The sequence below is a fragment of the Nerophis ophidion genome, linkage group LG16, assembly GCF_033978795.1.
Source record: "Nerophis ophidion isolate RoL-2023_Sa linkage group LG16, RoL_Noph_v1.0, whole genome shotgun sequence".
In the NCBI taxonomy this organism is placed as follows: Eukaryota; Metazoa; Chordata; class Actinopteri; order Syngnathiformes; family Syngnathidae; genus Nerophis; species Nerophis ophidion.
In genome coordinates, this window is record NC_084626.1 from 19,051,599 (window position 1) to 19,067,821 (window position 16,223).

Here is a 16,223-nt window from a genome sequence, read left to right on the forward strand (position 1 = left end):
GTAGTTAGTGTACGTATGTTTATTTATTTGATTAATTCAGGACAGAGTACATTAATGAACAATCTGACAAATTATAGCATATATATACTTTGTTGTTATAATAACAGTTGTGTAGAATCATTATCTGCACTCTCCAGTGTGTTATATAAAATACTTTGGTGAAATGATAATAGGGGTGTCCCTATATTAACAAAAAAACAAGTATCAGCTGATATTGGCTTGCATCTAAAATCTCCTGAATATTGTCCGACACAAGAAGTCCTGCAGTGTTTTTACTTGTGCAAAGCTGGACAGCCAGTTAACATCTAAATGTCTCCCAATAAGCACACAAGGTTGGTCTCTTCTTCTGTTTAAGTCAAGTCATTTACAAAAGGCAAACATGGTGGGCCATATGCTAAAAGGAGCTATCAGCTACACAACAGGTAAGCACAAAATCGAATAACATTGCAGTCTAAAACAGCACATTTGTCAATATAAACACGTATCTAATAAGTATAGTTAAATATTGCTTACACATACAAAGTCTCCAAAGCAGAAGTGTATTAGAAAGTATCCAGTAACAAACATGTCTCCATCATTCCACTGATTGCATCACAAGCTTAACTTCACTAATTATTTTGACCACAAGGTGAATCCAAAAATTTTTTTTTTTAAATACCACATTACTTCAACTTAATGACACCACAAGTCTCTCTTAAAGGGGAACAGCACATTTTTGGGGGAATTTTGCCAATCATTCACAAGCCTTATGCGAGACAAGAGTACAAACATTTTTTTTCTTGCATTATAATTTGTAAAAATCAGCTTGTTCTAAGTGGCTAGCAATGCAGCTAATTGGAGCAATCAAAATTTACCTCTAAACCAATTTAAAATGCATTCAAAAACTCCAAACAATATTTAATTTACGTTCTGTAACCTGTATAATAAACAAGCTTTAGCGACATTGTTATTGTAAAAGCGAACACGGAGGAACTCTTTTTCCAGCTATCTTCTATGTCAGCGCTTGAATCACTTTTGAGTTTGTAATGTACAACAATGCGATAGGACCCCAATCTATACCTACTGGAAAACGTGAACAATCATATTACAGTGTCTGTAAAGTATTAGCCCACATTTCATGTTTTGTTTGTACATAGCCAGCTCGACAGCATGTATCATGATCAAAATAAAAGTGTGATTCACTCGATGGACAGTTGTCTCTTTGGTCAAGCTGGCCGGGGATGCTTTTTCCGGTTTATTTTTGGTAAGCACTCCATTCATGTCAAAATAGCACATCAATGGTTTCACATTTACATTGTCAAAGTCACACCGATTTCACTCTCATGGCTTCCGTCTGCTCCAACATTTCATTCTTCCTTCATGCTCACTTCTATAACAGTTCATCCTCCCTATATTCAGCTTCAAAAAAGATAGGGTCAAAAATTGTTGTTTTTGTTGTCTGTTACCAAGTCTGCCATGATTAGACAACCCAAGTGTTTTTTTCTGGAAGTAGGAACACACGTTTGTTGCCGGAAGTCGGAAGTGCACTGCTATGGAAACGGAAATAAATGCGCTGGGGAAATAAGTTCCAGCAATGCTTAAAATGACCAAAATACGGTAAAAATTGTACATATGACATATTGTTATGAACATGTCTGTTACTATATTATATATAAACTTGCAGTGTGTATGTAAAACATTGATGGAGGGTTTTTAACTAGTTTTAAAGGGCTTTGAAGGTGAACGGTGACTCCCATTAGCCGCATTTTCCAAGTGTTTGTTTTTTTTTACATTTCTAACATTAAAAAAATTAAAAATACATCATTTTAATGATCATAATGATTGTGAAACATTTTCAAAATTCCAAATAAACTGCAGTTCTCCTTTAAAGGCCTACTGAAATTAGATTGTCTTATTTAAACGGGGATAGCAGGTCCATTCTATGTGTCATACTTGATCATTTCGCGATATTGCCATATTTTTGCTGAAAGGATTTAGTAGAGAACATCCACGATAAAGTTCGCAACTTTCGGTCCTAAGAGAAATGCCCTGCCTCTACCGGAAGTCGCAGACGATGACGTCACCCGTGTGATAGCTCCTCACATATTCACATTGTTTTTTAATGGGAGCCTCCAACAAAAAGTGCTATTCGGACCGAGAAAACGACAATTTCCCCATTAATTTGAGCGAGGACGAAAGATTTGTGTTTGAGGATATTGATAGCGACGGACTACAAAAAAATAAAAAATAAAAAAAAATAACGCGATTGCATTGGGACGGATTCCGATGTTTTTAGACACATTTACTAGGTTAATTCTGGGAAATCCCTTATCTTTCTATTGTGTTGCTAGTGTTTTAGTGAGTTAAATAGTACCTGATAGTCGGAAGGGTGTCTCCACGGGTGTCTTGACATGCAGTGTCTCAGGCGAGTCGACGGCAGCTATGGACGGCACAAGCTCAGCTTTTCTCCATTAAGAACTGACTTTTTAACCACAATTTTCTCACCGAAACCTGCTGGTTGACATTTGGTCGGGATCCATGTTGGCTTGACACTGATCCATAGGAAAGTTTCACCTCCAGGAATTTTAAACAAGGAATCGCCGTGTGTTTGTGTGGCTAAAAGCTAAAGCTTCCCAACTCCATCTTTCTACTGTGACTTCTCCAATATTAATTGAACAAAGTGCGAAAGATTCAGCAACACAGATGTCCAAAATACTGTATAATTATGCCGTTAAAGCAGACGACTTTTAGCTGTGTGTGTGCGCAGCGCTCATACTTCCTAAAAACCCGTGACGTCTTGCGTACACGTCATCATTACACGACGTTTCGAAGACGAAACTCCCGGGAAATTTAAAATTGTAATTTAGTAAACTAAAAAGGCCGTATTGGCATGTGTTGCAATGTTAATATTTCATCATTGATATATAAAGTATCAGACTGCGTGGTGGGTAGTAGTGGGTTTCAGTAGGCCTTTAAGGTTAGTGTTTTTCAAACCTACCATTGTTCTCTGTTTGAGTCATTTCACTTGATCAAACCTTTTCTAACATTCCATCCATCCATCCATCCATTTCCTACCGCTTATTCCCTTTGGGGTCGCGGGGGGCGCTGGTGCTTATCTCAGCTACAATCGGGCGGAAGGCGGCATACACCCTAGACAAGTCGCTACCTAAACGCAGGGCCAACACAGATAGACAGACAACATTCACACTCACATTCACACACTAGGGCCAATTTAGTGTTGCCAATCAACCTATCCCCAGGTGCATGTCTTTGGAATGTCTTACATTCCACACAACAAAATAATAAATGAAAGTGTCATTCATGCTAATATTGTATCGGCTCAATATCCGTGTCGGCAAATATACCAGCCTCCAATATCGGTTTTGTACCGGAAGTGAAACAGTTGTATCGAAAATCCCTTAAATAATAACTACAATATTTGTGTGGAACTGAGTTTAAACTCATCTTGTGTGCTCTCCAGAGTGTTCGTGTTCCACAGAGGGATCGCTGTCTGATGTTTGCGACGCAGTGACTGGTCAGTGTCCATGTCGGCCATACTTCCATGGGCTGAGGTGTGACGCGTGTGCACGAGGATACTGGAAACCTCGCCTGTCACAGAGCTGCCAACTCTGCAGCTGTGACCCCACTCGGTCCTTTGGCGATACCTGTGACCAGGTGAGAACTCTTTTTTTTAGACCTGTGTGTTCTACTAAATTGGGATGAAGTAAACTATTATTATCAACTGTGTTACGTTTAAAAATATATGAATGATGTGACTGCTTAAAATATTGTTTAATTTATTTCTTTACGTTGTTGAAAAAGTAAAACTTTTCACAGTAAATGTACATGTTTTGATGCAATGAAAACAATGTCGTTCATTTGAAAATGTTCAAATAATGTATGGCTTGGTATGTTATGTATTAATAGTAGGGCTGGGCAACGATTAAAAATTTTAATCGAAGTTAATCGCACCATTTCTCCGATTAATCACAATTAACTGCATTGTATACGCAAAGCCCAATAATTAATTCAAAAGTAGTGTGTAATGCACCTTTATTGGAATATTCTCCCACATGAACAAAAGCGCCAAAACATTTGTTGTGCAAACACGATTTAAATCAGTCCTTGTTAAACAGTAGCAGTTAAATAGCATGTTTTATGAAAATCAACTAAAAAAATGTAAATACAAACATTTAGGCTTATTTCCACTGCCAGGGTATTTAAGTTATCCTGTTTGTTATGGAAAATAAATATAATCTACATACAAATCTCTGAGCCACAATCATAACATCCGAACAGGCAATTTCTGAGGTAACAGCAGGAACATTTCTTTTATCAGGGATCTTATGTTTAAAAAAACCTATATGATAGGTAGTGGGCTGTTTTGGGGAATTTTTGATCAAATTATCCGTAGTAGCAATATTAATAATGTTGTGTTTATTCTGCGTAGTGCACTTAAAATAATTATGACCATATCTAGGAATTGATATGATGGGAATTTTCCGATTGTTTGGTTGGTGCTTTGATAAACTGAACGCATATACATGGTACTATTTGTGATGTTATGAGCCAGGGGAAAAAAGAACTACCCCACCCAGCATGCAACAGGAGTGACGAGCATGCGCGGTAGCCCGGTATAGGTTGTGTCGCCATGACGGCATCTTGTATGTTTTGATATGCACGCTCTGAAAGTAAACGTTAAGAACTCAGCCAACACGCCTCGTCTGCATTATTGATAAATAGACAGACAACACAAATACTCCGCTGCTTCACAGGCCGCTGGATGTAGCCGGCAAAGTATTCCCATGCTAGCTAGCCGGTCTAGCAAGCACGCGTCATTCAGTCCAAAACGGCCCGATCTATCCACATTCAGAATTGTCTGGCGGTCGTAGGTGAGCTGTAAGCCAGCCATGAAATTTGCAGAATTGTCCGGTATTTTTGCCAAATGTTCTATCTTTACCAAGAGCCCATCGACACCGAAGTACATCCGGGAGATGCCATCTTGTTAAGAAAAGGCGTTAACAAAATAAAAGCATGTAAACAACATACGCAAATGTGCGATAAAATAATTTTCGGCGTTAATAGATTGATGAGTTAACGAGTAATTAACGCATTAATTTGCCCACCCCTAATTAATAGATGATAATACTTATGAATATGATTTGTTATTGTCCAGTGTTTAAAGGAAGATGTTTGTATTTCCAGTTGACAGGACAGTGTCAGTGCAGGCCGGGCTTTTCAGGCCGGACTTGTGGCGAATGCCCCCCCAACACGTATGGAGACCCTCTCATGGGCTGCAAGCGTAAGTCATTCTTTCTTTGTTTTTCTCATATTGGGACACTTTTAACTGATGTTTACAAAATATTTTTCATTACCTTGTCATCACTCAATCTCAGTAACAGTTAAAGCATGGGTGTCGAACTCTGGCCCGCGGGCCAAATTTGGCCCGCCGTGTAATTTCATTTGGCCCTTGAGACAATATCAAATTAACATTAGAGCTGGCCCGCCGTCGTAACACCACATTCACCGCTAATACTCATACTCGTCAACCCTCCCAATTTTCCCGGGAGACTCCCGAAATTCAGTGTATGCAAGGCATACTTGGTCAACAGCCATATAGGTCACACTGAGGGTGGCCGTATAAACAAGGTTAACACTGTTACAAATATGCGCCACACTGTGAACCCACAGCAAACAAGAATGACAAACACATTTTGGGAGAACATCCGCACCTAACACAACATAAACACAACCGGACAAATATCCAGAATCCCTTGCATCACTAACTCTTCCGGGACGCTACAATATACACCCCCGCTACCACCAAACCCCCGCCCTAACTCAAAGCCGCCAAAAAAAGGCATTACATTTGTGTTTTTATTTTATTTTATATGCCATTGATATTTTTTGATTATTATTATTTGAAACTGGATTTTGCATGTTACTATAAAGTTATATAAGCCTTACTTGGTCAATATTCAATGCAGAACTTGTTTGGGTCCCTATTATAAGGTTAATTTGTTCAACCTCGGCCCGCAGCTTTGTTCAGTTTTACATTTTGGCCTACTCTGTATTTGAGTTTGACACCCCTGAGTTAAAGTAAAGAAACAAGTGTTACTTTTCCAGTCTTTGGCCTTGTTCACACTGCAGGTCATTCAGATTTTTTTGCACGTACTATATTTGATCTGTATTAGGTTTTTTCATGTCAATGTGCACTGTTTAATTCCGATATTTCCAAATCCGACGCAGTCCTTTTTCGTATGTGGATATGAAACAAATATTTATCCGGTGCGACTGCAGTCCGAACAATCGGGTCGCGTTCATCCGACCAATATGTCATCAAAAAGGTGAGATTTGACAAAAGAAAATACCACTTTGACATTATCATACCCTGCAGTGTGAACATAGCCTTGGACTACATTTTTTCAAGTGAACACAAGAATAGATGAGTTTCTGTTGCATCAAAAAGTAAATCTACTTGTTACTTGTTGCATCAAAAAGTTAATCTACTTGTTCCAATGAAAAATATTCACCGGTTAGTTGTTGCAATGCATCAATAAATGTATGTAGTTGTTATTTGTTGTGTCAAAAAGTGCATTTACTTTTTGCGATAACAGATAGTACATGTTGCATCAAAATGTGTATTTACTTGTTACGTGTTTCTTTTTACTTACTTAAACACATTTACTTACTTATTGGCTGATGTTACTTGATCAATAAACTCAAAAAGTGTATTTACTTGCCATTACGTGGTGCCTGTTACTTACCTCCTTACATACATTTACTTACGTATTGCTTGCTGTTGGTATAGTTGATGCGTCAAAAAATGTACTTGTTACTCTTGCATATTGTTGTGTACTTCTGTTTTGCTTTTTTGTTGGTACTTTAAGGATCAAGAAGTGTATTTACTTGTTCAATGTTGCATGAAAAAGATTTTCAGTTGTTGTTGTTACTTGAGGCATCAATAGGTTATGTGTTGCTGTTTTTACTTATTGCAGACAAAAATATATCTTTTACTAGTTTTTACTTGCTTCAAAAATTATATTTTCTTGTTCTGTATTGCTTCAAAAAGTGTTTACTTGCTGTCAGCTGTTACAACAAAAGTTTATGTATTTGTTACTTGTAGCGTCTTTTTGTCCTTTAACATGTTACTTCTTGTTGTTGCTAGTATCTAAAAGCTTATTTACATGTTACTTGTTGTTGTTACTTGTATAAAAACTTTTATTTATTTGTTACTTGTTTAATCAAAAATCTATTTATTATTTACTTTTTGCATCAAAAAGTATTTTTGCTTGTTACGTGTTGCTTGTTACTTACTTACTTTTGTGCATTTACTTAGGTATTGTTGCTTGATGCGTTAAAACGCTTATTTACTTGTTACTTGTTGCTGTCTAGTTACGTATTGCTTTTTGTTGTTACTTATTGCATAAAAAGTGTATTTATTTTTAACCTTTTGCATCAAAAAATTTTTATTGTTACTTGTTGAATTAAAACGGCTATTTACTTGTTGTTTCTTGATGCATCAGAAGTTTATTGACTTGTTTGTTGTTACTTGTAGCATCTTCTTGCACTTGTACATGTTGTATATGTTTACATGTTACTTCTTGGTGTTACATGTATCAAAACACGTGTTACTAGTTGTCGATGTTGTTACTTGTATCAAAACGTTTCTTTATGTCTTACTTTTTGTTATTACTTGTATCAACACGTTTATTTATGGGATTTTGAAGCTGATTTAATAACATTTCTACGACATGATAAAGGAGAGGACTGACTGCAAGCAACACCGAGTTGTAAATGCTTGAATTGGTATATGTAGTACATTTCATTACATGTTATATTTCATGTCTTTCTTTGACCTTCCACAGCTTGCATGTGCAATCCTGAAGGCACTGAAGTTTGTGACAAGCAGACAGGAAGCTGTTTGTGTCGTCTTGGTGTCACAGGTGCTCGCTGTGACTCATGCAGTCAAGGAAGATGTGATTCCTTCCCTTCCTGTCAGGCGTGTCCCTCCTGCTTCTTCTCCTTGGATACGCGGCGACAATCCCTCAGTTTAGCTCTGAAGGGAATACGTCCTTCTCCAGGAGGTTCTGGTGACCTTGGAAAATTTGAGCCTCGATTTAGAGACTTGGAATCTCGTCTTAAATTGATTCAGGGCTCTGTCTCCCTTTCGTCCCCTTCTTCCGGAAAGATTGATGATGCTCGGTCCAAGCTAAACAAAATAAGGTACTGGAGATGTTTCTTATTGAATGTGTTTCATGATATGAATATAGTGAGCTTTTTCTGCTCGATTCCAAAATCACAATTTTGCCTTTGTTCAAAGAGACCAGATGGACAACTTGAATGACGACCTCTCCCCTCTGGCAAAAGGAGAAGATGTGAGCAAAGAGCTTGACAAACTAAGGGACCTGCTGGTCATCCTGAGTGTGGAATTCAAAGCCAAGAAAGATGCCATGGAAAAGTCTGTCGATCCCAGCAACAGAGGTCAGCGCTAAAGCTGTTAAAGTTAAAGTACCAATGATTGTCACACACACACTAGGTGTGGTGACATTTGTTCTCTGCATTTGAACCATCCCCTTGGTCACCCCCTGGGAAGATGCGTGTCGGATAAGTTACTGGCATTACAAGCTTTACCGCGAGGGAAAACAAATAAAGACAGCATTTTTCTACTTGTTTGACTGAAACGAAGAGTGAAGATTAGAAGTTTGGTCAATTACAACAAAAATATTTATATTGCATATCAGCTCGATATCAGCAAAACAACAGGTATCAGATTGTTTTGGCCTGCATCCTAAACGTCCGGCATAAGAATTTCGATACGTTTGTTCTCCTCCCGTTAGTCTCTTTTCTTGATAGCTTAGCAGACAGAAAATAGGTTGTGTCCATAAGAGCCTTTTAGAAGTCCATCCATCGATTATCTACCGCCTACCCCTTTCGGGGTCGCGGGGGGTGCTGGAGCCTATCTCAGCTGCATTCGGGTGGTAGGCGGGGTACACCCTGGACACCACCTCATCACAGCCATTTAAAAGTCTTTACTGTAAAACACTATAAAAATTTACACAAAGACAAAGTACATCAATATAACTGAAATTAAATGCAAAATTACTCTAACATGCCAACATAAAACAAATGCATTAAAACAAACTGTATGTGCCAGCTTGATGCTAATTTGGATATACCAGTGGTTCTCAACCTTTTTTCAGTGATGTACCCCCTGTGAACATTTTTTTAATTCAAGTACCGCCTAATCAGAGCAAAGCATTTTGGGTTGCAAAAAAGAGATAAAGCAGTAAAATAAAAATAAAAACATCAGTTTCTGATTTATCAAATTGTATAACAGTGCAAAATATTGCTCATGTGTAGTGGTCTTTCTTGAACTATTTGGAAAAAATAACTAAAAACTTGTTGAAAAATAAACAAGTGATTCAATTATAAATAAAGATTTCTACACATAGAAGTAATCATCAACTTAAAGTGCCCTCTTTGGGGATTGTAATAGAGATCCATTTGGATTCATGAACTTATTTCTAAACATTTCTTCTAAAAAAAAGAAATCTTTAACATCAATATTTATGGAAGATGTCCACAAAAAATCTATCCGTCAACACTGAATATTGCATTGTTGTATTTTTTTTCTCAGTTTATGAACTTACATTCATATTTTGTTGAAGTATTAGTCAATAAATATATTTATAAAGGATTTTTGAACTGTTGCTGTTTTTAGAATAGTTTTTAAAAATCTCACATACCCCTTGGGATACCTTCAAGTACCCCCAGGGGTACACGTACCCCCATTTGAGAACCACCATATACAGTACATGCTACTAACTACCATTAGCGGCTTTACAGAACGATTTTAACGCCTACACATTTGGTATTGTCCATGTATTTACAACATAAATACTTTGTAGGAATCAATAAAAGACAAGACTGGCAAATTCAACCTAATGGCAAAGACTACTTCACAACTACGGCTCCCTATCTAGGACAAATTGAACCAAATGCATACTTGCAAATGAGACTCAGAAATGTGGGAAAATAATATACAAAAAATAAAAGGTGTACAGTCAATTCCAGAATCTTCTATCGAGCAGCACCAGGATTCAGCAAGCAGAGCCCAAGTGATCAAAACAACTTAGCACTCGATTAGAGACTTTGACTTAGACTTATTTTATTGTCATTCAAAGTTGAACTTTACAGTACAGATAATAACGACATTTTGTTGCATTAGTTCATTGTAGTGCAAGATAAAAGAGCATAAAGGTGCAGAGTGTTTGAATTTACAAAAGAAGGTGCAGATATAAATGGATAGATTACTGTACAAATATGCATCCACTTTTAACGGGTGTATGTTATATTGTTTTTATAGTCCAGCGAGTTAATCCATTTTTTGGGGGAATGAGGGAGATCAAACCTTCTTCAACATTCCACTCTACAAAAAAAGTAAATAGTATGTATTATTACTGCTGGTATTATATCGGATCGGCATTTCAAGGCTGCAACATTGGTATCGTATCAAAAGTGAAAAAATTGTTTCAGGAAAAGCCTAGTGTCATTTAAACATGCTTAAGAGTCAGACCAGTCTGCAACTAGACTCTGTGATTAATACTACAACACTTTAATTACAAAGAATAACGGCATATTAAATGAATAGTTGAGAAGAATATTTTAGAAGTAATATTTTACATTTCCTGTACATCTGTCCATGCTTCTTGTGACTTTTCCTCACAACAGTGACACTGTTGAATTTTATTGCATTCAACATTTCAGAATCAGAATCAGAATCCCTTTATTGTCATTGAATGGAAACAACGAAATTGAACAGCAATCCAGCTCAGTGCTTTAAATAAAAAAACGTTTTCTTCTGATTCACACTGACGTGATGACCTGTTTTTTCTCTCTCATTCAGGAGATTTTTCTGCCATCAAAAACGCCTACGATGATTCAACGGATGCTGCAAAGAAAGTAAACGCCAGTAAGAACACGGTGAAGGAGTCGGCGGACATCAGAGAGGATACTTTGGATCTTCAGAAAAAGGAGTACTCTGACAACACTCGAGATATTACCAAACTTAACCAGAGCATGGCGACCCGCCCGGACCTCACTCCTGTTGCTAAAAAGGTACCAAACACAACTCAAGTCATCCGCTTTAACACAACACCGCAACATATTCGACTTACATGACAGATACAAATACCTGGAGATCCCACAGGCCAATAGTAACCATGAGGGGGCAGCTCGAATAGGTTAGCCACAGCCAAACACCTACAGAGGATGAGGCAGAACCTGAAGATTCAGCTGAATGGCAAGAATAAGATGACACTAGTGTTGTCCCCATACCAATATTGTGGTACCGGTACGGGTGCCACAATTATTTAAAAACTTTTCGGTACTTTTTGGTCCCTTTCTAAATAAAGGGGACCACAAAGTATTGCATTATTGGCTTTATTTTAACAAAAAATGTTAGGATACATTAAACATATGTTTATTATTGCAAGTTTGTCCTTAAATAAAATAGTGAACAAACAAGACAACTTGTCTTTTATTTGTAAGTAAGCAAACAAAGGCTCCTAATTTGGCTGCTGACATATGCAGTAACATATTGTGTCATTTATCATTCTATTATTTTGTCAAAATTATTAAGGACAAGTGGTAGAAAATGAATTATTAATCTACTTGTTTGTTTATTGTTAATATCTGCTTACTTTTTCTCTTAACATGTCCTATCTACACTTCTGTCAAAATGTAATAATCACTTATTCTTCTGTTGTTTGATACTTAAGATTAGTTTTGGAAGATACCACGAATTTGGGTATCAATCCGATACCAAGTCGTTACAGGATCATACATTGGTCATATTAAAAGTCCTCATGTGTCCAGGGACATATTTCCGGAGTTTATAAACATAATATAAATTCAAAAAAATTAAAGAAGATGTCGTAATGTCAAAAAATATTGACAAAATCATAGTAGCATCGACTAGATACGCTCCTGTACTTAGTATCATTACAGTGGATGTTAGGTGTAGACCAGGGGTCGGCAACTGAAAATGTTGAAAGAGCCATATTGGACCCAAAATCCAAAAACAAATCTTTCTGGAGCCGCAAAAAATTAAAAGCCATATTACATACAGATAGTGTGTCATGAGATATAAATTGAATTATTAAGACTTAAAGGAAACTAAATGAGCTCAAATATAGCTACAAATGAGGCATAATGATGCAATATGCACATACAGCTAGCCTAATTAGCATGTTAGCATCGGTTAGCTTGCAGTCATGTAGTGACCAAATATGTCTGATTAGCACACTCCACATAAGTCAATAACGTCAACAAAACTCACCTTTGTGCATTCATGAACAACGTTATACCATAGGGGGGGGGGGGGATAAGACAGAAAAAGAAGTGGCATAAATCACGTCTGAGAAAGTCGGAGGAAAGTAATGCATGTAAACAAACTAGGGTGAGTTCCAGGACCGCCCAAATTGGTAGGACAAAACGGCGATTGCTAAATACTCGAATCAGTGAAGCATGTTTAATATAAACAGTGTGCTTTATAGCAATTAGGGAGGTTTGTGTCATGTTGGTCCTCCTACAGCAGTGGGTCTCAACCTTTTTTCAGTGATGTACCCCCTGTGAACATTTTTTTACTTCAAGTACCCCCTAATCAGAGCAAAGCATTTATGGTTGAAAAAATAGATAAAGAAGTAAAATACAGCCCTATGTCATCAGTTTCTGATTTATTGAGTTGTATAACTGTGCAAAATATTGCTCATTTGTAGTGATCTTTCTTGAACTATTTGGAAAAAAAGATATAAAAATAACTGAAAATTGTTGAAAAATAAACAAGTGATTCGATTATAAATAAAGATTTCTACACATAGAAATAATCATCAACTTAAAGTGCCCTCTTTGGGGATTGTAATAGAGATCCTTAATTCTAAACATTTCTTCACAAAAAAAGAAAGCTTTAACATCAATATTTATGGAACATATGCACAAAAAATCTAACTGTCAACACTGAATATTGTATTGATATATTTTTTTTCACAGTTTATGAACTTACATTCATATTTTGCTGAAGTATTATTCAATAAATATATTTAAAAAGGATTTTTGAATTGTTGCTATTTTTAGAATTTATTTTTTTTTTTAATCTCACGTACCCCTCGGCATACCTTCAACTACCCCCAGGGGTACGCATACCCCCATTTGAGAACCACTGTCCTACAGAAAAACAAATTAAAACAAAAAATATATTTTTCCCCCTCATCATTTCCATTTTTCATATATTTTTGAAAAAGCTCCAGAGAGCCACTAGGGCGGCGCTAAAGAGCCGCATGCGGCTCCTGAGCCGCGGGTTGCCGACCCCTGGTGTAGACCCACCAATTGTGTTTGTTTACCTTTTGACGCTGGATAGCTATGGTGTGTAGTGAAGCATGTTTAACTATTCCTCGTCCTGCAGGGATGAAACACTGCTGACCGGGCCTGGACTTTGGCCGCTAGCTAGCTAGCCATGTCTTAAAGCATTTCTTCCTTTGGGCGTTTCAGTGTTATACACCTTACACATTTTTATTGTTAGTTTTTAAGCCAAATTGCGTCCGTTCTCCATTTTCTGTCTACACACGTTGTCTGTTAGAAGTACTCCATGATTGTGAACATGCTCGTCTGCTCGTAAACTAGCAATGAAACGACGTGACGACAACGGGGCGAGTGGGGGTGTTGAAGGTACTTTTCAGAGGCGGTATAGTACTGAAAATGATTCATTAGTATTGCGGTATTATACTAATACCGGTGTACCGTACAACCCTAGATGACACATACACAAAGCGAAAAGAGGGAGGCTGAGGACGAGTCAGTGTCACAGGCACTATCTAGAAAAAAACAACAGGCCTCCAGGAATACATCGAGAAGATGTATATGCAGTATTTACTGCATATACAGTAGTCATTCATATAAATGAAGTTTTGCAAATATGTTGAATATCCATCATCCATCCATTTCTACCGCTTGTCCCTTTCTGGAGCCTATCTCAGCTACATTCGGGCAGGAAGCGGGGTACACCTTGGACAAGTCACAATTTCATCGCAGGGCCAACACAATACAGTAGACAGACAACATTCACACTTACATTCACACACTAGGTCCAATTTAGTATTGCTAATCAACCTATCCCCAGATGCATGTTTTTGGAGGTGGAAGGAAGCCGGAGTACCCGGAGGGAACCCACGCAGTCCCTTGAATAATGCAAATTGAATTATCCGTGAAGGGAAAGAATTGGAGTGAATGAGGAATATTTTGCAGGTATGTGGCAGTGTTCGGACCAAGCCTTGCACTCCACTGCAGTGTGAGGGGGACGACTTGTGTCCACCAGAGCCAACGTCGCCCTGTGAGAAAGACGCAAAGTGCGTTGGCGCGCTTCCTCTAGCAAAGACGGCTGATGCGGATGTGACAGAAGCGAAAGATCGACTGGAACAACTCAGCAACAAAATCACAGAAGCAGCAGAGCAGGTACAAGTCCTTCCACTCATATACTGTATGAATAAAATAATTATTGTATAAACCATAGAAAAATTTAGGAATAATTAAATAGATTTAAAGTCAAGTTATCATATATTGTCAATCTGGCTCAGTGGCCTTGTGGTTAGAGTGTCCGCTCTGAGATTGGTAGGTTGTGAGTTCAAATGAGTCCTACCAAAGACTATAAAAATGGGACCCATTACCTTCCTGCTTGGCACTCAGCCTCAAGGGTTAGAATTGGGTTAAATCACCAAAATAATTCCCGAGCATGGCCACCGCTGCTGCTCACTGCTCCCCTCACTTCCCAGGGGGCTGAACAAGGTGATTGGTCAAATGCACAGAGTAATTTCACCACACCTAGCATGACTATCAGTGGAGCCGGCATTATTAAAAGCTGGTACTAAACTAATGTCCCAGCTTGGGCAGGTTTTCTGCACGCAGTATTAACACTCCCTGCCTTTCATGACTGCTTGTTTTTCGTTACCAATGCATGATGCAAGACACACTCTTCTCTTTTATTTCCTCATCTCTTTCCACTTTTAATGCGTACATACAGTACATTGCTAAGTGCCACCAAAGATTCCGTCTTCTGTACCTCTTATTCTCTGGCAAAGTTGTGACGGGGGGGTTACGATTCATACCGCTTCAGTTACATTATAATTTGTTAATGAGCAAGGGTGGCGCGGAAGCACCAACATTGCATGTGTGGCAGGCTGACGCAAATAATTAAATGTATGGGAAACCCCAGCTAATTTTTTTAAGGGGAACTGAACTTTTTTAGGAATTTTGTCTATCATTGACAATTCTTGTGTATGACAACCAAACACATATTTATTTGTTTTTTTTATGCATTTTAAGTTGTAGATAAACGCTAGCAAAAGTCAGATAACAATGGAGCCAATCGAAGTTGCTCTAAAAATATCATTTTACATACATTCTGTTTATAAGTATATAATGTAATGTAGTAACAAGCACATACATAACAGCATGTAATATTTACCGATTTTGCTTAGTTTAAGCATACAACGGCCTATTAATTTAACGGACACATCATAACGTTTGTTTATCTTTTCATTAAAAACAACGCTACTATTAATGGTACACTTCATGAGAGACAACGAAGACTACTTCGACAAAAATGATGATCGACAAAATTATATTTTTTACCCTGAATATACATAGGATGAGCTGAATTTTAAACGTGTTGAACAGATTCAGCTTTAGTGAGCCACTAAGCATTCAACATCTGTTCGGTGAGCAAAATATGGCATGCTATCCTTTTTGCGTCTCTGCCTTCATTAATATGCCAAATATATCCATCCATCCATCTTCCTCCGCTTATCCGAAGTCGGGTCGTGGGGGCAGCAGCCTAAGCAGGGAAGCCCAGACTTCCCTCTCCCCAGCCACTTTGTCCAGCTCCTCCCGGGGGATCCCAAGGCGTTCCCAGGCCAGCCGGGAGAGATAGTCTTCCCAATGTGTCTTGGGTCTTCCCCGTGGCCTCCTACCAGTCGGACGTGCCCGAAAAATCTCCTGAGGGAGGCGTTCGGGTGGCATCCTGGCCAGATGCCCGAACCACCTCATCTGGGTCCTCTCGATGTAGAGGAGCAGAGGCTTTACTCTGAGTTCCTCCTAGATGACAGAACTTCTCAGTCTATCTCTAAGGGAGAGTCCCGCCACCCGGAAGCTCATTTCGACCGCTTGTACCCGTGATCTTGTCCTTTCGG

At 38.2% G+C, this 16,223-nt stretch overlaps 1 protein-coding gene across 2 annotated transcripts in view; it reads left to right on the forward strand.

The window, feature by feature from the left end:
• Nucleotides 1–16,223, forward strand: part of lamb3 (laminin subunit beta 3) — a 40,772-nt gene that overhangs the window by 16,860 nt on the left and 7,689 nt on the right. For both annotated transcript variants that reach the window (XM_061874568.1, XM_061874569.1), the window contains exons 12-17: nt 3,461–3,654; nt 5,185–5,281; nt 7,848–8,205; nt 8,303–8,463; nt 10,889–11,100; nt 14,284–14,490. In XM_061874568.1, coding sequence (XP_061730552.1) covers nt 3,461–3,654; nt 5,185–5,281; nt 7,848–8,205; nt 8,303–8,463; nt 10,889–11,100; nt 14,284–14,490 — 1,229 coding nt within the window. The remainder of the gene's footprint in view (nt 1–3,460; nt 3,655–5,184; nt 5,282–7,847; nt 8,206–8,302; nt 8,464–10,888; nt 11,101–14,283; nt 14,491–16,223) is intronic.